Raw genomic sequence first — 25885 nt, 5'->3', positions numbered from 1 at the left:
TGAAACAGCAGCTACTGGAGAGGTGGGAAGTTCCCCCAGTTACGCTGCTAGGCATTTAAATAGCATAATCGTTTCATTGCTGATCATTTTATCAAAAACACCCCAGTTTCCTTATTTCATCGTCTCCGTTTTCTTCATTTTTCAAGATTCAAAGAACTTGGTCTTGTATCTGCACACTGATACCCATGTATCTTCTTCTTCTTCTGTGCAGAATTTGCCATGCAGAGTAGAGACAAGTTGTGAATACAGTATAAGACTCAGTATTCTTGATTGCAGGCCGTTTGTTTCCAGTTACCTGTTTGCTCTCTGTGGCTTTGAGAACACAGGGAGTAAGCAAGGTGCGTTTTATGCTGCTTTCAAGTTCAGTGGCACCTAGAAGATCAGTTTCCTTCTTTCCAGTTGTAATACAAGCAAATATATAGCCTAAAGTTTTGTCGAACTAAGCATTGAACTAAGGATCTGATGGTCACCAATGCAAGTGAGCTCATCGGTGATGTCAAGACTGGAGGCAGCTTGGGCTGCAGCGATCACACATTGGTGGAGTTCACGCTCCTGAGGGACATGGGAAAAGCGAGGAGTACAGTCAGGACCCTAAATTTTAGGAAAGCAAACTTCCAGCTCTTCAAGGAGTTAGTCAGAAGGACCCCCTGAGAGACGGTCCTCAGGGACAGGGGAATGGAACAGAGTTGGCAAATCTTTAAAGACACCTTCCATAGAGCACAAGAGCTATCAGTCCCCAAGTGTAAAAAATCAGGCAAGGAAGGGAAGAGACCAGCATGGCTGAGTCGAGACCTGCTGGTCAAACTAAAGAGTAAGAGGGAACTGCACAGGCAGTGGAAGCAGGGACAGGTGTCCTGGGGGGAATACAGGGAAACGGCCTGGTTGTGTAGGGAGGAGGTCAGGAAGGCCAAGGCGAGGATGGAGCTGAATTTGGCAAGGGACGTAAAGAATAACAAGAAGGGCTTCTACAGGTATATCAACCAGAAAAGGAAGGTTAAAGAAAGCGTACCCCCCTTGATGAACAAGAAAGGCGAACTTGTATCAACGGACGAGAAGAAGGCTGAGGTACTCAACAACTTCTTTGCCTTGGTCTTCACCAGCAACTTCTCTCCTCACCCCTCCTGAATCGATGGACCAAAAGATGGGGACCAAGGGGGTAAAGCCCCTCCCACTGTAAGGGAAGATCAGGTTCGAGCCCACCTGAAGAACCTCAATGTACACAAGTCTATGGGACCTGATGAGATGCATCCCAGAGTCCTGACGGAATTGGCTGATGTAGTTGCCAAGCCACTCTCCATGGTGTTTGAAAAGTCATGGCAGTCAGGTGAAGTCCCTGCTGACTGGAAAAAGGGGAATGTTGTGCCCATTTTTAAAAAGGGAAGAAAGGAGGACCCTGGGAACTACCGACCTGTCAGCCTCACCTCTGTGCCTGGGGAGATCATGGAACAGATCCTCCTAGAACCTCAAGCACATGGAGGACAGGGAGGTGATTCGAGACAGCCAGCATGGATTCACCAAAGGCAAGTCCTGCCTGACCAACCTAGTGGCTTTCTATGGAGGAGTGACTGCATCAGTGGGCAAGGGAAAAGCAATGGATGTCATCTACTTGAATCTCTGTAAAGCGTTCAACACAGTCCCCCACAACATCCTTCTCTCTAAATTGGAGAGATATGGGTTTGATGGGTGGACTGTTCGGTGGATAAGGAATTGGCTGGATGGTCGCGGTCAATGGCTCGATGTCCACATGGAGACCGGTGACAAGTGGTGTCCCTCAGGGGTCCGTACTGGGACCAGTGCTATTTAACATCTTCATCAATGATGTAGACAGTGGGATCGAGTGCACCCTCAGCAAGTTTGCAGATGACACCAAGCTGAGTGATGCGGTTGACACACCAGGAGGACGAGATGTCATCCAGAGGGACCTGGACAAGCTGGAGAGGTGGGCCTGTGTGAACCTCATGAGGTTCAACAAGGCCAAGTGCAAGGTCCTGCACCTGGGACGGGGCAACCCCCGGTATCAGTACAGGTTGGGGGATGAAGGGATTGAGAGCAGCCCTGCGGAGAAGGACTTGGGGGTACTGGTGGATGAAAAGCTGGACATGGGCCGACAAAGTGCACTTGCAGCCCAGAAGGCCAACCATATCCTGGGCTACATCCAAAGAAGCGTGGCCAGCAGGTCGAGGGAGGTGATTCTGCCCCTCTGCTCTGCTCTGGTGAGACCCCACCTGGAGCACTGCGTCCAGCTCTGGGGCCGTCAGCACAGGAAGGACATGGACCTGTTGGAGCGGGTCCAGAAGAGGGCCACCAAAATGATCTGAGGGCTGGAACACCTCTCCTATGAGGCCAGGCTGAGAGAGTTGGGATTGTTCAGCCTAGAGAAGAGAAGGCTGCGAGGAGACCCTATTGCGACCTTCCAATACTTAAAGGGGGCCTACAGGAAAGATGGGGAGAATCTTTTTAATAAGGCCTGTTGTGACAGGACAAGGAATAACGGATTTAAACTAAAGCAGAATAGATTTAGACTAGACATTAGAAAGAAATTTTTTACAATGAGGGTGGTGAAGCACTGGAACAGGTTGCCCAGAGAGGTGGTAGAGGCCCCATCCCTGGAAACATTCAAGGTCAGGTTGGACGGGGCTCTGAGCAACCTGATCTAGTTAAAGCTGTCCCTGCTCACTGCAGGGGGGTTGGGCTAGGTGACCTCTAAAGGTCCCTTCCAACCCAAACCATTCTATGATTCTGTGATTGTATCAAGGCGCTTTACTGGGTACAAATGGTAGGAAGCTTCTAGAGAGCAGAGAGCCTAACTTAATGAGTGCATTTTTGGAGTTACCAATACTTTCCTTGTCATCTACTTTTAAGTAGTTGAAGTAAAATTGAAAATACTGACTGGTGCACATAGTTTTTGCTTGGTTTTCAGCTTGTGGTTGGGGGATAATTTTGTGTCCATGTTTGTTTCAGCAGTCTTTAACTGTTGAAAGAACTGGTGGGGTCAGCTTGCATGGGATTTGGAAAAGTCCAGTTAACTTCTCTGCCGTAGAACTTAAGAACAAATTATTCAAGGTTTTTCTTTTGCTTTATGCTAATAAGTTTGCATGTATTCCAGATCCTAAGCTTCTTTTTCATTTAGAACTTTTTTGTTTTGATTTACAGGTCAGACTCCTTTAGGGGATTTGTTGATTACTGCTTACAGAAAATACCTCAGGAAAGGCCATCATCAACAGATCTGTTACGGGTAATTTTTCAAATCTTTGAGAAATTTGGGAAAAATCTGTTTTTCTACCAAAATAATTCTAAAGATGGTGAACAAATATTTGCCCTTTCAAGAAAAATGTTGGTTTTGCTCTCATCTGAATCAATAGAGTTTTGGGGTCTTCTGAAGAGTATTTTGGGCTGTTTAAATTCGTTCCCTGACTTTGCCTGTTATGTCAGTCACAATTCTCTTTATAACATGATACTCACGAGTTGAACTACTGGAGAAAAGTAGAGGTAGGCTGTGTGGTAAAACAGCTATACTGTTGAGTGAGGAGTTATTTGGGGGAGCAGCCCCGCACCCTGCTCCTCTTACACACTTTTTGGAGCAGTTACGCAGTTTTGTGTAAAGTAATGTAACTGTTAACTTGCCGTTGTTCCTTTTTTTTTTTTTTTTTTCCTGCTTACCTTCTCCAGTAAGAAAAATGTAGTTTTTCTGTTGTGTAACAGGCAATACTTGCTACTAAGCTTATATGCAATTTCGGTAGGATTTAAGGCTTGTAATTTGCTACAGGCTTTCTCTGTGGAAGTGATATAAAATCTAAAAAGCCATTTTAATTGCTACTCAAAATCTAGACTTAACCCATCTTCATAAGATGCGTAGGCAATAGCAAATCTTTTGCAGAGCTGGTAGTACTTCGAGAATTATACTCCACATGATCAGAGGATTGAGCTCTTAATAAAGATTTACAGACAGTGGCTGATTATTTAAAGGAACATGGGTGTTAGAGATGGAAAGAGACTGGATGACCTTTGTTTATCTCCTGGCCAGAGCAGGATTGTTCTGTGTGGGGTGCTCTGAACTGTCCTGTCTTGTCTTTTTTTTGACAGATGCAGATGAAGTTCAGGAAGGTTATCTTGACCTTTTTTCTCTAGTAATGCTAATGTGAGCATGATTAATTCTTTATCTGTTCATACCTTCTGAATATGTATCTTTTCATGATCTTTCTGCCTCAGTTCAGCTCTTGGTTTTGCTCTGTTCTTGTAAATCATTCATTTGGGCCTTTCTGATCCACTTTTTGTTTTGGGGTTTGGTTTGGGTTTTTTTTTGTCTAAAGTTCCTTTGGCTGGACAGGCATTTCTGGCACTAATATACATATAAATGTTACTCCAGGTGTGGTTACATGGGAGCTGGGAAAGGCTGGCTTGGCTCTGCTCTGCTCTGCGGTGTTAAATAGGAGGGTTTGATGCTGTGTTCTTTTGACAGTTGTCTGGTGCAGAAGTCCTGACAAATTTGTCAATTAGTGCCAACTGTAGATCCCTCCTCATATTATTACTTACCAAACATACCCTGCATCTATTTTTTCTATCGTGTATTTCCAGATATCACATTTTTTTTCAACTTCTCTCTCTAGTCATGCAGTGTTTTATTTCTATCTGTGTTTCTGATCTTCATTTTCCAAGCATTTCTTTGTCCTAGATGGGTTTTGAGCAACTCCTCTTGATCTGTTAACATCTTATGAAGTGTTTGCTTCTTTTCTGTATTCATGCATCATATTTGGCTTTTAAAAGTAGCACTAACAGGGTAGGCCTAGGTTAACTTCTTCCCCTAATCAAACCACCAAAACCAAAAGTTGTTTATGTCCCTTTAATAGTTTCTATACTGAACCCAATTAATTAGAACTCGCTTTGGAAATAACTGTGTATCATTTTGGAAAGTACCTTGTACGGGTTGATAATCGTCAAGAGCATGTAGGAGGGGGACCTGTGGTGGGAGTGATGTGTCCAGAGTTTGCCAAAGTTTTGCCAGTGAATCATAAACCAGTTCCAGTTTAAGTCATTGGGTTTCAGTATACCTGAGAAGTATAGGAAATGCTTATAACTTGAGGGGCTTTGTGTTTGGGAAATTCAGGAGCAGCCTTCGGTTAGAAGGTAGGGATGTGTGAAATGCTGTCCAGCCCCTTTTCCATCAGGCTTTTTTTTTTTTTCTTTTAAGTATTTCCTTTCTTTAAAATTGATTAGTGGCCCTGCTATTCCTCTGGTTGCCTTACATAGCTGCTGGTGAGAATTGCATGGCATGCTGCGGTTCCACACCAGGTAAACAGGACTCAGTTTTTCCTTAAATATTTCAGCAGAGGAATTGCTAGCTCCATTGAGTGTTTTGCTTAATTTCCACAGTAGGTTAGATTGCTGCTCTGTGTCTACCTGACAGCCTTTTCATGCTGATTTTTGTTCTAAGGCTACCATTCAGCCTTTGTTTTATGGCTTCTCTTGTTGCTCTTTCAGCTCAGTAAAATGCATTCTCATGGATGTTTCTGAGCCTCTTGGTTCTTGAAGAGAGAAATTGAAAGCCTGCGCTCTTTACTGACAGTTAGCTTTGCGCTCACTTCTGTCCTTGCTTTAAGCCTGGACCATATAGAATATTTAACCCTCATGCCTTCCCTCTCCAGGTAAAGGCTGATGAATGAGCTTGTTTGTACTCTGTCTTTGGCGCCTGATTTTTTTTTTGGTTTGTTTTTTTTTTTTCCTGTGATACATTTGTGCTGTGGCACATAACCCGCATTTTGTTCTCTGGTTCTGCTTGTAGCACCCTGACAGTCCTTTGACCAGCTAATAGGTTTATGTTTTGGGTTTCAGAATGATTCATTCATGTGGATTGGCAGCCTTTCTGCTCTCTAGGAATAGTGTAAGTTCATTGAAGGATATGATTTCATGAGTACCTTAGGTTGGAGTCTGTGCAAACAATTGGAGCTGAGCTCTTATTCTTAAATCATGTATATTCAGACTTTTTATTTGGTTTTAGACTTTCAGAACAGTACCCTAGATGTTCTCGCCTGTAGTAGCTCTCCCTAAAGCTTGTTAGATTATAAGATTGAAGATCTTTTTGTCTTTTGAGGGCTTTTCATTTGTGTACAGTAAACAGGGATAGGGCAAATTTTTGTGGCCACATTTTCTTAAAGGGAACTGATTTTTAAATTAGATGTTTGAGAATGATTTCAGTTTCAATTCACTATCCCAGATGAAAATAGTCAAATTACTGTAGTGATATTAAAATGAAGTTGAAGTTAAAAAAACCCAAAACAACAAAAAACCAAAACCTCACTAATATTTTTTCACTTTTCAAATTCAAAGCAATTATAAAATTTTGAAACTTTTCCCCTATTTTTCTCAGCTTGCATGACATTCCCAGGAGGCTTGAGTTCTATTAGTCACTCTTCCAGCCAGCTTGCTACCTGCCTTTAGACTAACCTCTTCCTCCCTTTGAGTCAGTTTGTTTTTTTTCTTGCAGTTTGGAGAAAGTGTACAAATTAAGTCCTTTCAGCCATCATTTCTTAGTGTTGCATAGTACCTAGCAGAGGGGTGCATGCATCTTTCATATGTAATTTATACAATTAGATAATGCAAGTAAGCAGTCAGAATTGTATTCTCATTATGCAAGAGCCTTTTGGTTTGGTTTTTCACTTTTGTGCATCTGCCCTGCAGTTTCCATGTGGTCTCATTCTAATATTTGAGTAGTGCTTGAATATGAAACACATAGTCTTTCCAGTGAAATTAGTGTTTGCACTGTTAAAGAATATGCATAAACAAGTAGACACTGGACATACAGGATGGTTTTAAGCTCAGGGTCATTGTTCCAAATACATTACTCCTTTCTAAAAATTATCTACAATCAGATAAAAAATGGTTACCCTTTTTCTGATCATAGATAAGGTGCAGATTGTAACTGTTTAGAGAGAAAAAAAATGGTGGTTATCTGTGGTGAGGAGCAGAAATTACTCGTTTTCCTTCTGTGTTAAATGATGTTTAGAACTTTTAGCTATTAATTCAAAAACAAACACCATCACTATTAGCAAAAAATTGATACTGAAATGACTAGCTGTCCCTATTAGCAAAACTCAAATGCACAAGAGTTTGAATTCAATTAAAAAGATGAAATAAGCCTGTGGCATGATACTTTCCATGTTTATTTACACATCATTAAAAGAAGATCAGCTCATCCTTTCAACTTTTTTATATGCAAGACTCCTGTTTTAAGGAAGGCTGGCTTTCATGTATGGGTTACTCCAGTTACAGTTGGATGTATTAGCTCTTGAACTTGAGGGATGGCAACACATCTAGGGTAGAGATGCTTTTGCCGGTCCTGTGGGACCCTGAGTTCACCAGGTGTGGAAAGAGCTGTGAGGCCAAGCAGGCAGACATGACCCTCTTGAGAATTTCTTTGCAGATAGGGTCCAGCTGTTGAGGCTCTCTAACAAAAGGCCATTGTGGCATTTGTGTTGTGGGGTAGAGAACAACTTTTTTTCCTTTTCTCTTTCATTGTTAATGTTTCTAGAAATGTGCAGATGATGTTTGTGCCTTCAGGCCATCTCCCATGACATATATTAAGCAACATACCCAGCTGTAGTGATCCCATGTAGAATTCTGGCAAGTGTATACTCAGACTGTCTATTTCAGTCAAAGGTTAAATGGGAAAGCTGCAAGGCTTTCATACTCTACTGCCAGTTGTACAGTTCAGGGGAACGTATCTGATAAATCAGAGAAGAGCCTTTAATCATGTACTTAAATTCCATTCCAGTCAGGGAGTCAGGGCTAAAGAGAGCTTGCGAAGGGTCAGCCAGGGCTCATGCCTCTCCATCCACTACCCAGCTTCTCCTGCTACTGATGTGCCTGTGCGCATGCGTACACACGCGCATAAGTTTCAAGTAGCAAAGTGATTTTTGCCTCACTTCTCTGTACTCTATGTTTAATCGAGTTCTGTGCTTAAGCAGATCTTCCAACTTTTGAACAAAATGTTTTGCAGCCTACGCTTCAAAACCCATAGTGCGTAGCATGATCAGTTTGGTTATTTGACGTAGTGATGAGTACAGTCAATGTGATCAGTGCTGAGTGTGTTTGGAGTCTTTCATAGTGGGTATTACTAATTATTCAATATGAGCAGACCAGTTACTGACTATGAACTGCCATTTCAGGTGTCTCTTAAAAAAAAAAAAAAGTCACTATGTCCCTGTTTTTACATCAAACACACTAGTGTCCTGTCTGAAACCATCTGTTTTATTTCCTTTAATTTAGCATGATTTTGTTCGCCGAGACCGACCACCAAGGGTACTAATAGACCTCATACAAAGGACAAAAGATGCAGTACGTGAATTGGATAACCTTCAGTACCGGAAAATGAAGAAAATACTTTTCCAAGAGACACGGAATGGCCCACTGACTGAGTCTCAAGAAGATGAGGAGGTACTTCTATTTTGTTACCTCATTTTCACTGTTACAAATAATTTTAGGGCAAGTGAGATGTCCTTAAGGGGGCAGAATAATCACAGCCTAGGTGAGGATGCAATCCATGTTGTTGGAATATCGTGTCAATCAGCAGACATTTAGGATAGGATAATGAGTGACAGTAGCCTTTACTCGGTGTTAGATGTGCATTTCTTGGCAACTTTAAAACTTTGGGTTTTTTTCAAATGGTGGCCTTCTGAAAGCTTTAAGGAAGGAACTCTTTTGGAGGGAGATTCTCTGTGAGAAGAAAGTGGCTCACAGCCTGTGTGAAGGAGGGTCTGTTGACAGTCCAAACTTTTTAGTCTCAGAAGCACAATCAAGACCACTTGATTAATGTTAATATTTTTTCAATTGCCATAACTTTATTGCAAAGTAATTGGCCTATCATGAGCTGAAAAGCAAATCACCAGATTAGTAGAACTTATTTTTTAGAATTTTTTAATACTAAGAAAAGATTAAAGACATGAAGTTCAGCTTCAGTGTAAATCTTACAATAAACAACCTACTTAATCAATGTGTGATAATTGACACTAACTGTGGCTTAGAGAAGGAAACCAGTCATTTTCAGTTGGTGAGATTAGATGGAATTTAATGTCATTTGGTGCAGGCACATTGGATAAATCATGACTGGTTCTCAACAAAAAAATAGGCAAATTGATGTTTGTATTCATTTTTGCTGCAATATAGCAAGATAATATGCAGTGAGATGCCCAAGCTCAGCATATGTTTAGGGACTTGGTTTTGAGGTTTGTGTATGTCACATGTTCCTTTAAGGCTGAACTAGAGCTCTAGTTTAAGAAATGGGTGAGCCTGGGTGTCAGGTAGAAGAGCATACAGGAGGAGGGGACTGGCACTTAGCACCGTCCTTCACACTGGAGGAGATGCACAGAAGGAGCACGAACAGCAGCCACTGTGATTAAAGCTACAAAGTGCTTCAGTTCTAATCCTCCAGCTAGCCAACTTCTAAACCTCAAGCTTAGTTGTTGGGGCGGGGAGAGAGGGGATTTGTCAGACTTTTGTAACAAAACCTTCCAGCTTTGTCTACCTATGTGTGAGAAGCTTTTAGGAGAATGACAGGGTTGGAAAGCGCAAGGGAATGTGTTTCCCACTTGACTGTTCAGCAGATCCAAGCTCGGCAGCTAAGTGGGATACACGTGGTAGTAGTTGACTCCAAGATGTATCTTCTGTTCCTTCTGTCCCCACCTCTCAAAAAAGGGGGGAGGAAGGAGATTGTATCTCTAGGAATTAACACTCTAATGAAGCTCACACTCTGCATGTGCACAGCATGCTCTGCACTGCATTTTACCGCTGAGCTTGTGTACCACAAAAGAAGGTTGTATGCTCGTGTGTATCACTAACTTGGCAGTGAAAGGAAATCATAGCACTTGTTTCAGTTACTACTAAACTGGTTAAAAGAAGCTGCTCAACTGTAAATGCCACAAGACAGTTCCTTTTTCCACCTTAGACTTTGTAAGGTGGAAAAGGAGCCTTACAAATTTTTAATGCTCAAAATACTACCAATGCTTTCCTTAGAGCTCTTGCAAGAAAGTTAAGGTCATTTGAAATGTATTCAAGTCAGGAAGTCAATGTTAAGGCTGCATATGCAGTCTCTCATCTCTGTCCTTTGTACCTATACATTCACTAATTACGTAGCCATATCCTCATCTCAGATGCTTCATTATGTTATTTCTTCTGCAACTTTATATAAGCATCCTGGAAATATTTTCATTCTCATGTGCATATGTTCTCTGTAAAATAGTATTATTTTGGATTTTAAGTGCTCTTACACAGGCTCTGAATGATCTGCTGATTGCTTAAAGAATAATCACACAATCAAATACAAATCTGTCAAGTCTGTCAATTTTATCTTTCTGTTGGTTTCCAACAGAATGAGTACCCTGTTAATTGATTTGTAATGTAATTCTCCCCAAGCTCACTTTGGAGGCCAGGACAAACTGGGTGCAATAGCAAGCCATTCATTTTGATGAATCAAAGCTCTTTCAGACCAAGAGCTGAAGGATATTCGGAGTTCTCGGTCCTCACTGTGAACTCCTCGCAAGCCTCTTCAGTGCCACTAGTGAATTACAAAGGACTCCATAAATTCTCTCAGTCAGTCCAGATTAAGCACATATTCTGGGATTACGGAGCTGACAGAAGTATGCAACAAGAAAAAAGGATGATAACTTCTGGTATTTGTCTGTAGAATCAAAAATATGTCCTATATGAGGAATATTTATTTACATATGTCTAAGCAGACCACAACAGTTTTAATCACTGTAATAATGCAGGCTCTTCTGAGTCAGCTGCTTAAAGGTGAATGAAGAATTTATCTTGGCTGAAAACACAAGGTTAAAGGGGTTTTTAGCTTGACAAAATGTAATTGCTGACTGCTTGGGTCATGGAGGTTAAAACCTCTGCACCTGTTAAGCACTATGTGATAGTTATCAAATCATAAACAAATGGGTTCATTGGCTTACATCTTTTCTGATTCACAAAATGCGTTGTAGCATACCCCGACTTGGAACATTGTTTTAATACAAACTTTGATTGCTCCTTTTAATTATGAGACTCCTTTCACCAGCCATCCATTATTCCTGGATGTCTCCTATTTGAGCCAAGAGCCATGCCCAGACTTACTGATATGTTGAAAAAGCTGGCTTGAAGCCTGATATAGTAAGATTACAAGGGAAAAGGCAAAAGCTAACTGCCCCATATGGAGTATTTCATAACCCAAGCAGCCTTGAGAAACGTGGTTGCCAAAATAATGATCAAAGAACCTTTAACTCTGCAGAGTCACCTTTAAAACAAACTCTGGGCACTGCAGGCCATGCTGGGCAGGTGATGTCCTGCAGTATTTGTGACTGGTGCCCCTTGTTTTATAGGACAGTGAGCATGGATCAAACCTGAGTAGGAAGATGGACAGTCTGGGCAGCAACCATTCCATCCCAAGTATGTCTGTGAGCACAGGCAGTCAGAGCAGCAGTGTGAGCAGCATGCAGGAGGTCCTGGATGAGAGCAGCCCTGAACTGGTCATGATGCATAGTGACGAGAGCACAATTAATTCCACTTCCTCCGTTGTTCATAAGAAGGTATGTTCTCTGGTGCTCTCCATAGCTTCCTGCAGTCTCTGCTATTGCTCATGTTGGCTCACCCGCGTAGGGCCCAACGATCAGTGTGCTGTGGTCTTGTGCTGAGCCATGTGCTGAGAGCAGGAGCTAGTGCCGGGCTTGCCAGAATCAAGTTCTGTGTTTTTTCTTTAAAAGCTAAACTGCATTTAAATAACCTCTGAAAACAAAAAGAGGCCGCTGATGAAAGGTAGTGCTGTCAGTGTCTAGGCAGGGTTCACACAGACTTACTGCATGCCTCCTTACCCAGCCCTGCATGTGCACCACTACTTCTCTGCTTGTAACGTCAGTTCTTGTTTCCTTGTGAATGATTGTACTGTATTATGTAGTATGGTGACAAGTGGTCATAGCAGCTAAGCTAACCGTTTACCAGTCACAGTGTATGATTAAAATCTGCTTGCACTTGGATTTCCCTCATGAGAAGTGGAAGTGTGCACAGCTTTGGACCCTTCCCACGAGGTATGTTTTCAGTCAAGTTCCACTCAATGCTTTTCTGCTCTTTTGCTGCATGTTGTGATCTGTTGCCTTTTGTTTTCTTAGTGCTAGATATCAAGCTAAAGTTGTCTAGCTGTAAGTCAGCATCTAATCTAAGATTGTTTGACTAAAATAGTTTTGGCTTGGCCTTTAGCAGTGTCATTTGCTAGTGAACAGTAAAATACAGGTTGGTTGTGTGACTGCATTTGCAAAGAGCTTCAAAGTGTATGTATGCTTTTTGTCAGAGGAGCTAAAACATTACAGCAGCTTGAAAAGTATGAATTTCCCATTTGTAGGGTAAGAGCAAAGCCTGGTTCTAACTAAATATTTGTAAGCAATTTTCCCCCTTGAAATTGAATGTGTTTGTGTAATTGAATATTGAAGCGCTTATAAAAGGGAGCTCTCAAGAAATTTTGTCTTCAACAAAAGATTGCCTTGCATATTCAAAGATACCAGCAGATAAGTTACATAGGTTTCAGGGGTTTACATCTTTCTCAAATACATTTGCAGTAGCACCTTTTGAGAGAGACCCTTCTCAAAAAACAGTTTTAGGTACAAAATGCCAGCCCGAGGAACCATCCTGAATGAAGAGTGGTGCAACTGATTGTATGTTCTGGCTGGTTACAGTTGGAGCTTTTTCTCATTTTGTGTAGGCTTCAGAAATGTGTATTAGTTTTGATTTCACATTGTTAAGTAGTCATATTTACATATGCATTAAAATAGAGGTTTGAGGAATTGATTCACACAGTAGTCATACATTATAATATTACTGACTGATCAGTGTCATTACAGTTGATGAAAACAAAATGTGAGCCACTCCCATCTGACATAAATTGCATTTGTGAAAGAAGGAGAGTTCCTGCTTGTTATAATAATACTACTTCATTTTATAGTGATTGTATGACACTTCTAAAGTAAAAATACAGGAAGATTTCTGAGGCTATGAATTCAGTCCTCTTAGACTTCTACGTAGCTGTTGTTTTCCTGAGATTAAGACATTCAGTTGAGTAGAATGCATAAACATGGGAGTTTTTGTTGTCTGGTTTGGAAAAACAGGGTCTCTTGTACACTTGTGACCGAAATATTGTAAAAGAAATCACCTTTAGATCACTTAACACAGGTGTTTTAGGGTAATCTTGGAAGCGTAAAACCCAGATCTGCACTGATGGTCTTTACAAAATAGTTAAAAATTGGGTGTGATTACTGATTCTTGCAGCAGAGTAGATACCTTCTCAATTGGCAAATGTTACCTTCTGCTGCATGTATGCATAAGGTGAATTTAGATTTTGTGTAGCAGGATGTATTCCAGTCTGCAAATATATTGCTTTAATTTAGTCCATGATTTTTTTTATTCTTTGCTACTTTGGGGAATGCAATTTTACATGGAAAACTGCTTCATGTGTATATTATGTATATATTAATACATGTGAAAAGACTAAAATTGGAACAGGACACTTCGGGGGTTTATATACACATACATCCCACTCTGTTTTCAAGGTAAAGTTCCTTATTCTGAAAATACTTCATTTTGTCTTTGCTTGCTTTAATTGTGTTTCTGTAAACTGTGATGAAGCTGATCCACACAACTTGGTTTTGTTCTAGCAGGTGAGAAGTAGGGAGTGCTGAGTTTTTGGTAGCACTCTGGAGCCTAATCACAAACAAAATGGAAAGAACCTGGGGTTCAAGTTTAAATTAAGCTTTTGTTTTGCATTTAATCAGCCTTTAAAGGCTAAAAAGAAAATACTGATGAACGTAATTAGCCAGCTGTCTCCATTATGTGGCCATAGGGTCACATACGAGATTGTTTTGACATGGGTCAAATCAAAGTGTTGTGTAAAATTACGGTATTCCACAAATGTGTTAATTAACAACCTCCGGATGTACCAGACTGTGTAAAGTGACCAGGATGGCAAAATTGCCTAGGCTGTTGGTATTTTCTGAGGCTTAAAGCTCTAAGTGTCAGAGGCCTTTTTGTTTCTTTGGACCATGGTCCCAGAAAGTCATGTGCAACTGTAAAATGTAGGATGAAAAAGTCTGTGGTCATGTGTGAAATACAGTTCTCATCCTTCAGTGCTTCAGACCACTGCTTGGTGTGAAGAGCCAGGCTGGAGTGGTTTTACTGGGTGTAGTTCAGGAGCAGACCTGAGGCTCTCACTACATCACCTGTGTAGTGCTAGGCTGGGAGAAGCTTTGAGTGTCCCCATCTCCTAGCATCTATGTTGTGACCAACTACTCTGAGACAGAGGCAAAGCGTAAGAAACAGGCTGATGTAGTAAAAGCATTTGTAAACAGTATTTTTCTTTTTTTTTTCTTTTTAACAGTTGCTAGTTGGCTGTAACTTCAGAAAATGTTTTGTGGTCATAGAGTAAGTGAAGTGACCTGCTTCTGATCTAGTTAACCTTCACTGGCTATATTAGTTCGTGATGGCCAAGATGCTTGGGTTTTGCCTGACAGAGAGTAATATTCGTAATAAATCTTCCATGAAAAGCAGGTGCAGCCTCACTCCTTCCACAATACAAAAGCTTTGGGGCAGTAGAGCTCCATGTTTCTAAATTTGTGCTTTGAACAAAGGTGACTGCCACATGTCAGCAGGGCAGAACTAGTAGAATGGAAGAAAAATCACTGGACAGGAAGAAAATAATACTCTATATTAAAAGCTACACATTCATATAGGGCTTTTTATTAACTTAGTTTATAGCTGTGTCCTAAATTCCTGGGAGGAAAAAAAAATTGCAGTAATGTCTGCAACTCAGGCAGTGTGGTGGGTTGACCCTGGCTGGATGCCAAGTCCCCACCAAAGCCACTCTTATCACTCTCCTTCTCAGCTGGACAGAGGAGAGAAAATATAACAGAAAGCTCATGGGTCGAGATAAGGACAGGGAGATCACTCAGTAATTGCAGTCACAGGCAAAACAGACTCAACTTGGGGAAAATCAGTTTAATTTATTACCAATCGAAACTGAGTAGGGTAATGAGAAATAAACCCAAATCTTAAAACACCTTCCCCCCACTCCTCCCTTCTTCCCAGGCTCAACTTCACTCCCGATCTTCTCCACCTCCTCCCCTCCACCAGCACAGGGGGACAGGGAATGGGGGTTGCGGTCAGCTCATCACACATTGTCTCTGCTGCTCCTTCCTCCTCAGGGGAGGACTCCTCACACTCTTCCCCTGCCCCAGTGTGGGGTCCCTCCCACGGGAGACAGACCTCCACAAACTTCTCCAATGTGGGTCCTTCCCACAGGCTACAGTTCTTCACAAACTGCTCCAGCGTGGGTCCCTGCCACGGGGTGCAGTCCTTCAGGAGCAGACTGCTCCAGCGTGGGTCCCCCGCGGGGTCCCAAGTGGTGCCAGCAAACCTGCTCCAGCATGGACTCTTCTCTCTCCACGGGTCCACAGGCCCTGGCCAGGATCCCGTTCCAGCACGAGCTTCCCACGGGGTCACAGCCTCCTTCAGGCATTCCCCTGCTCTGGCGTGGCGTCCTCCCTGGGCTGCAGGTGGATATCTGCTCCACCATGGACCTCCATGGGCTGCAGGGGCACAGCCTGCCTCACCAGGGTCTGCACCACGGACTGCAGGGGAATCTCTGCTCTGGAGCCTGGAGCACCTCCTCCCCCTCCTTCTTCACTGACCTTGGTGTCTGCATAGATGTTTCTCTCACATATTCTCACTCCAGCTGCAGTTTGTGTCCCATTGGTGGGGTTCCCCCCACACCGCTTCTTAGCTATGTTATCCCAGAGGCACTACCACTGTCACTGGTGGGCTTGGCCTTGGCCAGCAGTGGTTCTTTCTTGGAGCCATCTGGCATTGGTTCAGTCTGAACATGAGCCAGCAGTGTGCCCAGGTGGCCAAGAAAGCCAACAGCATCCTGGCTTGTATCAGGAATAGTGTGGCCAGCAGGAGCAGGGAGGTGATTTTCCCCCTGTACTCGGCGCTGGTGAGGCCGCACCTCAAATACTGTATCCAGTTTTGGGCCCCTCACTACAAGAAAGACATTGAGGTGCTGGAGCATGTCCAGAGAAGGGCAACAAGGCTGGTGAAGGGTCTGGAGCACAGGCCTTATGAGGAGTGGCTGAGGGAACTGGGGTTGTTTAGCTTAGAGAGGAGGAGGCTGAGGGGAGACCTTATCGCTCTCTACAACTACCTGAAAGGAGGGTGTAGTGAGGTGGGTGTTGGTCTCTTCTCCCAAGTCGTTAGCGATAGGACGAGAGGAAATGGGCTCAAGCTGTGCCAGGGGAGGTTTAGATTGGATATTAGGAAAAACTTCTTCATGGAAGGGGTAGTCAAGCATTGGAACAGGCTGCCCAGACTGGTGGTGGAGTCACCATCCCTGGAAGTGTTCAAAAAACAGGTAGATGTGGCACTTCGGGACATGGTTTAGTCTAGTCTACCCTTGATTGGTTTAGTGTGGACTTGGTAATGTTAGGTCAATGGTTGGACTGGATGATCTTAAAGGTCTTTTCCAACCTAAACGATTCTATGATTCTATGACATGGGGGAAGCTTCTAGCAGCTTCTCACAGAAGCCACCTCTGTAGTCCCCACTCTACCAAAACCTTGCCACACAAACCCAGTGCAGGCAGGCAGCCTGCGTCCTCCTTTCCTGGGATCTCAGTCCATCCTTAGGATCAAAGACTGCTTCCTCAGGAGGATGCCTTAAACACCAGCAAATTCTTTACAGGAAATTCAGATGTCTATCTTGGGTGAGCTGTCCTGCTAGGAACTTTTCCTTGTCCCTTTGCAGGTTTCCAATTCATGACCTCCCCCATGTAAGGCACAATATGATCAGTGTAAGAGTTCTGATTTTCTAACGTGTCTCTTTTGAAGACAGTTAACATAACTGCGCTCCTCCTTCCAAGGATCATCTTGCCTGTGGATACACGTTCTCATGTCCATCACCTGTTGGGAGCTAATTCAGTTGTTCATCTGCACAGGCTGAGAACTGAAGAGTAAATGACAGCTCTAATGCAAACCCAATTGTATCTGAGAGCGCAAAAAAAAAAAAAAGACAAAATGGGACAGGGAGTTAAACTCCAGATACACTGTGCTTCAAAGACATATAACCCAGATTTTAAAAGCAGATAGGTATCAGTTAATTCATCTTAAAATGAGGATGAAGATTTTGGCTCCCTAAGAATATAGGCATCAGTTGATGCATTGTAGGTAGTTTGTCATCTGCTTTGTTCAACTGCTGGTGTATGTCAGTGTGTGTACAGGTGGCTTCCCAGAAATATTATTCTGTTGTCCTAATTTATGCCAACTCGTAGGATTTAGAATGCTCCCACATGGTATTATTTTTTTTTCCATAAAACTTTATAATAGTAAAAAAGGTTGTTCTCTTTTAGTCTAAACAAAAAGCCAGTATGGTATTGTTTTGTTCAACTGCAATACAGAGTTGTTGCTGTTACTTACTTCAACCTTAAAATCATCACTACTTGCAAGATGAAACTCGGGCAATAAAAATGTCAGGGAAATCTTCTGATTAAAATCTAGTTTATAACAAAAGGATAAAAAGAGGATGTTCATAGTTGATCATCACAAATTCTTGCCCAATGTCTGTAATAAAAGCATACTTCTGTAATAACTGTTGGAACTTAAGTGACTTTCCAAATCCATTAAATTAACCTGTACACGTCGCCTATCACTGCCGTGATTAATACGCAGCATTCATGCTGAATTCTGTGGGTGGAGAGTGCTCTGGCATGGTGGGTCTAAATGAGTTACAGCTGAGGCAAAGCTGAGGGTGTTTTCCTACATATCAAGATTTATGATTCATACTTGGAAAAGATGTTGTTTTTATGAGATGTAAAGGGTATTTAGGTAATGACTTACTGAGTTTTGGCTTGCGTGTGCTGGCAGTGATGACCCCTCATGTACCTTCTGGAATCACGTCAAGCAGGTTGGTGACATGAAGCCTTTTCTTGAAAGGCTTTTGATACTTAAACCTCTCTTTAGGTTATTGAGACATTTAGTGCAATGTATTAAAATGAACGACGGCACACTGTTGTTTTCCTTGCTCTTTAAATTCCTAGAAGGAAGGGATTTGCTGCAATTCCATTCAAGTCCTTACTATGGCTCAGAAATTGCCTTTCCTATTTGTCTAGGAGACTGGCAGTCCTTTCCAGTTAGTGAATCCTCTTGTGTAAACAGTGTGTGTGATGTTTTTTATTTGGTGTGCATAACAAAAAATGCAGTGTGCAAGTAAATGTTCCTTTTGAGGTGAAAGTTTGGATATTTCAGCTTTAGGCTAGTCCAGTGTGATCAGAGTTTGCAGTTGGGGTGTATGTTAGTTTCTAAATCAGCTGCTGAAGACAATGGGACTCCTTTCTCTGTATTTTGTTAATTGTTGTGTTTGATGCTTTGTCAGTGCAAGGGTTGCTTTGGTATATAACAATGTTATATACTGAAAAAATGTAAATATCAAATGCAATTTATAGATCTGTCTGCCTGGTTTTGCTGCGATTAAAATCTGAGGCAAAATTCTCATGCTGGTTTTCTTTTTTCCTGTAGGAGAAAAATCAACTCCTATCTAGTTATTGAGTTGTTTCTGTTTGTTTCCATAGCTTGCTTGTTCCAATTGTCTTCTAAACAGGTATTTTATTCACCTAGGAAGTTTTGTTGCAGCAATGTATTTGTGTGGCTTTTTTTTTTTCTTCCCCCTAGCATTTCTTGAAACAAGCCACGTCTTTCTCTAAAAGCAAAACAAAAAAACTATCTGATCAGTGTAATTATTAAGTGTTATCAGGAAGGAGTCTAGTCAGAATATCTTGAACATAAAATGAAGATACTGTTGGCAACATGCTGTTAGTGTTCCTCTTAATGCATGGTAACGGTTTTAAGCAGCTATTCCTGAAGTGTTGCGCTGGTGTTGGGGGCAGGGGATGGTAAAGCCCTTTTTTCATTGAGGAGGATGAAAAGACAGTGTGTGGTAGAACTGACATGGGACTCTAGAGAGCAAAATTCAGGTTCTTACTCTGTAGGGTGACCTTGGGCAAGACTCATCAGTTTGAGCAGAAACCCATGAGCATTTTAAGATGCTCAGACAGTACACCAGTGGTAGCCATTTAGATATCCAGCTGGAACCCGCTTGAATCAATTTGTGTCTGAACAAATGTTCTGGCTGCTTCTTTGTACTTCTATTTATCCAAAGATTAACAAGAATTTTTTTTTTTTTTTTTTTGTTACATAGTAATCCATAATATATGTAGGAGTCCCGCCTTTTGGGTTTTTTCATTGTTTTTGAGAGACTTGGTCTTTAGCATCTCTTAAGTAACTGGAAGCTCCACAAGCTGTCTGGTCAGATAATAGTGTAGAAACGTTTGAGAGTTTTTTTGTCCTGGTAAGTATGATGAGCAATTTCAAAGCCAATGCCCAGCCAAATACCCCCATTTGTTGTGATAAGCCTGAGAACTGTTCATGTAGCAGATAATACAGTCAGAACAAATTATTTCTTTAGTAGGAAGTTGAAGATTCTAGATTGTTGACCCTAAATAGAAGGATTTTAATGGTTTAATGAGAATTGTGATCTGAGTATGCTTGAAGTTGTATTCATAAGGCAAATATTGCAATAAACACGGAAATCAGATAGAAAGTGAAATATACACAGCAGATTCATTACTTTAAAAACAAACCAATGACTGAACTGCAGATTTAGGGCTGAGAGATACCCTGACCCAAACTTGATGAGTTTCTGGGTTGCTTTTGATCAGATTTTACTTACTGAGTAACCTGAGCTGAGGTGACAGGTTTGCATCTTTGTATCCCACAAATCTGGAGCTAAAAGCTTGAAACAAAATTTCCTGATTTGTGCCAACATCTGAAAGGAGATATGATTGCAGTGTCTCTTAGCAAGCTTTTGGGAGAAGAAAATAAAAAGAGCAGAAATCTATTTTCTGGGGTTGTAGGTAGATGTCTGTTGTAGTAGCCATCAGTCACATTGTCTGAGGAGGGTTGGTGGAGATATGGCTGCTCTTAGGTTTATTTATCTTACAGGTCTCTGTTTACTGGCAGTCTCTATGATACTGTAACTTGCTAGATTTGGTAACTCTTCATGTCAAGAGATTTTATTTCTGGTAGCATGACAGCTTTACTGAAAAATGTTTTGCCTATTAAGGTTGCATGGGCTTATTTGAGAGTTAATAGTGGTTGCCTGCCTGATGCAGAAGCCTCAGATCCCAGGTTAAGGGGTGCCAAGGACAACCACTGAGGCTTTTTGTCCACTCGAAATTGGTCCTTTTGCTTGCTCAGTTGCAAAGGAATTTCCCATTTCTTGCCCAGCTCAATTTGAAGTGGAGGATGGAGTTAATTCACATTCCTGAAGGGCAATTAGATTCTGCTGTGAGCTTCTTATGTGCACTGAAGTAACTAGAAATCCCATAAAACAAGACCAGGATGACATTCTGCCCTCTAAGAATCCACCTCTTAGATAACAGAAAGTAACCCACAGATTAATTTTCCCATATAAGAAGTAATTACAATTTCAACTTGTCATTTTAGGTGGTGTTTTGGAGCATTCTGAAAAATCTGAATGCCCATTTTGAAAGTCTTTTTTTCAGTGATTTGCTGCTTCTCTGGTTTTGGTATTTCACATTCACCCTGGCATACTAATGTAATGGAGAGAGGGAAGATGGTCCAGGGATTGGGGTATTGCTAGCAGACCTTAGGAACCTTGTACATTCACATGTGCTGCTGCAGGCATTGTGTATGACCATGGGTAATATTTGTCCTGTCTCCACCTTAATGTTATCGCTACAGTAGAGGAATAGTGTCCTGTGTCCTGTTGTTTCTCTTCAGTCCTCCATGGTTCAAATGGGTAAGTCTTGTATAGATCTTTACCACAGGACTTTTTTATTCAGCTTTGTTTTGCATATGAGGTGTTCCAGTTTCAGCCTGTAACAAAGGAGTTCCCTTTTGCAGTTGCTGACTCCCTTCCCCTTGCCCCAGCTTGCTTCATACCAGTGCATTCACATGAGGCTGTGTTTGCACAAGCCCCAGAGAGCCAGGTTTATCTCTGCAGAGCAGCTTGTTGGAGAGCAAGAGGCCAAGTTCAGCGTTGCTTCTAGCACTGCCCCTTTCCTGGCTAGGGGGCTCTTGTGCTGGAAGGCTCCAAAACACATCAAGTAGAAATACCAAACTAAAAGGTGATGTTAGTAGCCACCCCATCTGCTTTGGGTTATCTGGGGTATCCCCGATTCACAGAGTCCTTCTTACACCTACTTGATAGGCAAGAGTGCTGCAAAGCTATAGAAAACTTGGGATTGACATTCTTCCAGTGAAGCCACAAATCCAATTAAACTGAGTGATACCGTTAAACTTGAAATGTTTAATCAAGAGGTTTTTGGTATGACTATTCTAGAGCCTAAGACATAGCTTTCTCAGGAAAGTGTGCAAATCTGGGAGCCCTGCCTGTCATGTGAACATGCACAAGTTGAAAATCTAAGATCAGCCCAATTTAATTGCCCTTCTGTAACACAACCTTCCCCTATTAAGACAGTACAACAAATAGTCCAGTATAAGGATGACCAATATAAAATGAAACTGCAACTTTTTATTACACTCTGTAGTCCTACTACTTCTATGGAGGACTGTCCTTTTTAACTGTTTTAGCTTGTTCTGTATCCCTTGGGTGGGTACGGAGGAGCCGGTGCAGGCTTGGTTCTGTGACGGTCTTGGCCGCTGTGCTCTCTCTGTGCAAAGGCAAGTAAAAGGTGAGCATGGAGCAGAAATGCTCGAAATGAAGGATATGAGAAGAGGTATTGGGTTTAAAGTACTTTTAAATCAACATGTCTTTCAGCTCTTTATATCAGCATTTCTGTACCTGTTTGGCTTTTGCTTGAAATAATTTACAGAATCATACTGAAAGCAGCTGAATGTGCATGGGTCCAGACTAGAAGCAGCTAGAAATTGAGGACAGCAGAGAGGAAAACAAGTGTCTGCAGAGTAGGAAAGGAGCATCAGTACGACAGCAGTGTCATGGTGGAGATGCTACTCCATATCGGCTGGTTTCTCACCATTGGGCTTTCTGACCTCACTAGCGTCTGCTCTGGTGTGGCAGGGTGGCAAAGCTGCTTCTGCTCGCCTGCAGACACCCAGTGCACAGAGGCAGCTGTTTTCTGCAAGGGTCAGCATCTTTTATTTGCCTTTTTGCATAGGCTGTTGCAGCCTTTATTTTGCATGCCTGGCAGTTGGAAACTTGATTTAATTCAGGAAGAATCTCGGTTTTCATTTGAGTTTTTTAGGAGCTGGAACTTGAGGATGGGAGTCACGTAACTGTGGTAATGGCAGCTTGGCAGAGGTGCCAATGCTGGCTACCATCGCTGCTGCCCTGTGGAGCCCACGCTGCTGGGCAGGCCGCGGAGGGAGGCAGCGGGATATGCCTGGTGTCCAAAGGCCGCTCCATCCTCAAAGCGTAGCCTGCAGGCACGCTGACTTTTGGCAGTCACCGTTTCAATTAGCAAGATTGCGGTGGTGTTTTTCGCCAGCCTTTCTGATTAGGGTCTCTCCTCTGTACACTTGACGAGACCTTTGTTCCGTTGCAAAATTTGCACGCGATGTTTCGCAGATGCACAGCCGCTGCCTGCGAAGCCTTGCCAGTGAGCAAGAAGGAGATTGTACTGGGAACCATTTGTGCTAAAACCTGTGAGCTGTTGCTTTAAAAGGGGGGAAAAAAAAATCCTTTGTGGGCTGTGGAGAGAAAGTGCTAGAACTGTGCAGGATCATGACTGGAAAGCAGGATCCCTAAGTGGTCACGGAGGCTTTCCGGGTCCTCTCCAGCCTGCCATGGTTTTGGTCAGGATGCTCGTCCTCCACAGCAGATAGCAAACGAGACAAAGAAACCCTATTGAGGACGAACCACTCGGCAAAGGGAATGAGGCAAAATGTTGCTCTTGTGTTAAAAGGGAACAGCATCTTCTTTGCTAGACATGGAAATCACATTTTTAGTGGGATTGCTGGGTTGCAGTGCTTGAACCCGACCTTTCTGAGGAGTCCGATTGCTCTGCATCGCTTTATGCTTTTGAGTCTTTTTTTTTATTGCACATATGTAATACTGGAGGTTTAAAAAAAAAAAAAAAAACACCACCAGCCAGGGATTCAGAAGGCATCCCGCTAGCGATCAGCTGACACGCCGAACCCAAGCCTGCAATGTGTTGCTTATTCATTTTGTACCGTGGGAGCTGCCGGGGCTAGCAGAGAGCTGAACTATGCCTCTCAAACAGCGGCGCTTGTGCAGACAGAGGGGTGAGAGAAAGGCAGCCGCCGCGGGAAGAGCACAGCCGGACTTTCTCCTTGTTTTTATCCATTTCTGCAGGATCATGTATTTATAAGGGATGAGGTGGGCCACAGGGATCGCAGGCCTGAGGTGCGGCCTACCCAGTCAGTGCAGAATCAGGCCCTCCACTACCGGAACCGAGAGCGCTTTGCCACAATCAAATCAGCATCTTTGGTAAGCAGCCACCCCACCCCACCTCCTCTTTCCCCCTCTCCCTCTGCAAAGGGGTCAGGAATTTTTCTTCTCTCTTTTTTTTTTTTTTTTTTCTTTTGTTGGCATAGCAACTAGATATTGCACTGGAAGATATTTTAGCTCTGTGTGCGAGAGATGTGAAATGTAGAATATATTTAATTTCTGTGTATATTTCCAGTACATATGAAATAAGCCACTTTACTGGATGAAGTTAATATAATCTCAGATTTCCTCCCCTTCCCCTCCCCCCTTTTCCACCTATCTCTTTTATTAATATGTTTATCTGCATGTGCATAAAGTGTGTATATATGTGCTGGTGTGCAATATGCTTAAATGCTACGGAGATGCAGATGGGTTTTGAAACAATAAGATTGCTGCTTCCCAGCTGAGCTGCTGGCTGTTTTTTCATTCATTCATTTATTTCGAACAACTGTACCACAACTGCATTTTTCAGCTTGATCCCTAGGAAGGATTGCTGGGTTGCGATAACGGAGAGGGCTTACAGCGGGCTGTGGGCTTACAAAGAGGAGGGGGATGGGATGAATCCATCAAGATTTGTACTATTGCAAATGTGATTGCTGTGGATGCCTTTGTAGTAGGGAAAGGGGTGTGTGCCGGAAGAGTTAGTTGTCGTGCCGCCTCCCCCACCTCGCATCCGCACAGGCTGCAGTCGGTAGCAACCTTTTTGAGGGAAAGGAGTGAAAAATGGCCTTTTAAAGCTAAAATAAATGTAACCTTAAATATTTCAGCCCAATGGTATTTAGTGGTCAGACGGACGGGGAGCATTAGGAAGTACCCAGTGTTTGGCCATGGCACTTGCTCAGTGCTATGACATCATCCTAGACCAACCCCGAAATTACACCAGCGAGCCCTCCCCTTCTTGTTTTACCCTGCCTGAATGGTGGGTTTTTTTCCTTCAATACCACCATTTCTTGATCCTCTGAATCACTTCAGATTTCTACACGCACAAGACGGACAGTGTGTGTGTGTGTGGTGACCACAGCTAAAGGTTGTGAGTGGAGGGAAAAAGCAGCAGCAGTGCCAGTAGCCAAAATTTCTGTGTGGTGGTTGCTGCTGCTTTTACAATGTAAAGTGATGTGACATACAGACTTCTGGCCAGATGCTTCATGGGCTGAGATTTGGGGGGAGCATCTGAGTTCCATCTTTTGCAGGTGTACTTCTGGGTAGCCATAGCCTGAGTGCTTCCCAGGCTGGTGTCCCCTGCTCCCCCTTCACTCCCTCCTCCCCCCCAATTTAAAGAATGACCTAGAAATGTGTGCATTAAAGGACTTCATGCAGCACACCTGACACAGGCAGGATTTCTGGTCTCCTGGAGACCCCCTGCCTTGTGAATTTTTCTCTTCTGTATGTGTGTGTGCATGCACCCACTATAGTGCCAACACTGTTGCCTGCACTGAGCAAATAAAAGTAGGATCCAGTTAGGTTGGCTGGAGGGAAGAAATTATGAATGACTTAAGTAAGTATCATACTCCAAACATATATACAGTTTGATTGATAAATAGATATATGTGTGTTGAATATATTTGTATTTTCTTACTCCCTGTGGAAAGCTGCTGCACCTTCTGTCCTGACCTCATCAGCAGAGTCCATAACTCCTTTCTTCCTTGAATATGTCATCCCTGGGCTACCTGGGTGGCTTGAAAGTATTGCATGGTAAGGCCCCCTTGGGAGCTGATGAAAGATATTGGTACGAAGGTATGGACTGTGCAGTTTTCCCAGCCCTCTAAGCTCTGGGGAAGACAGCTAATGTCCCAAGGTCACTCCTGAATCCTGTGGCAGCCTCCTATGGGGCTGGGACTCTGTCTACCTTAATTACTTAGTCATTTGGATCGCTCTAAATCTCTCTGCTTCAGTGACCAAACGATGATAAAGGTAAAATTAATACTGTGTGCAGAAGATGGTAGGCTTTTTGGAGAACTTTTCTTTTTTTGTTGTTTTCTGTGGAACATGCTCTGATACACAGCATGTGTAGGCTCATGCTGGGAGGGCTTAGGGTGCACACTTAGGGTGAGCAGTACATGCACAGCGCAGTATCTTTTGGGGGAGAGGGAAGTCCCACCCGTTAGCTCACTACATTAGCCAGCCGGCCTTTGGAAAAGCACATGGTAGTATGTGTCATGCAAAAGCTTTGTTGTCCCCATCGTATGCACACGTATCCCCTTCCCACTAGAGAGGGAAGTTCCCAAAGCACCACCTTGGTACTAGATGAGATGTTTCTGTGTCCTTAGGTTCTGAGGTTATGTGGTGGGGGAGAAGTTTCCCTGTGTTTACAACAGAAGTATTTTATTTCAGTTCAGTTAATCTTGTGATGGGCTTTCCCTTTAATAATCTTTCA

The 25885-nt window shown here is 42.7% G+C and overlaps 1 protein-coding gene across 2 annotated transcripts in view; it reads left to right on the top strand.

The window, feature by feature from the left end:
• TAOK3 (TAO kinase 3) overlaps positions 1-25885 on the top strand; it is a 101915-nt gene that overhangs the window by 62532 nt on the left and 13498 nt on the right. Inside the window, exons 11-16 of one of the 2 annotated variants that reach the window (XM_075718765.1) lie at positions 3154-3235; positions 8263-8430; positions 11355-11561; positions 14393-14436; positions 16750-16816; positions 23374-23511. In XM_075718765.1, the coding sequence (XP_075574880.1) occupies positions 3154-3235; positions 8263-8430; positions 11355-11561; positions 14393-14436; positions 16750-16816; positions 23374-23511 (706 nt within the window). The remainder of the gene's footprint in view (positions 1-3153; positions 3236-8262; positions 8431-11354; positions 11562-14392; positions 14437-16749; positions 16817-23373; positions 23512-25885) is intronic. The other variant, XM_075718766.1, reaches the window with a different exon arrangement.

This window comes from Pelecanus crispus, chromosome 11 (assembly GCF_030463565.1).
Source record: "Pelecanus crispus isolate bPelCri1 chromosome 11, bPelCri1.pri, whole genome shotgun sequence".
In the NCBI taxonomy this organism is placed as follows: domain Eukaryota; kingdom Metazoa; phylum Chordata; class Aves; order Pelecaniformes; family Pelecanidae; genus Pelecanus; species Pelecanus crispus.
This window is presented reverse-complemented; position numbering and strand designations above follow the sequence as displayed.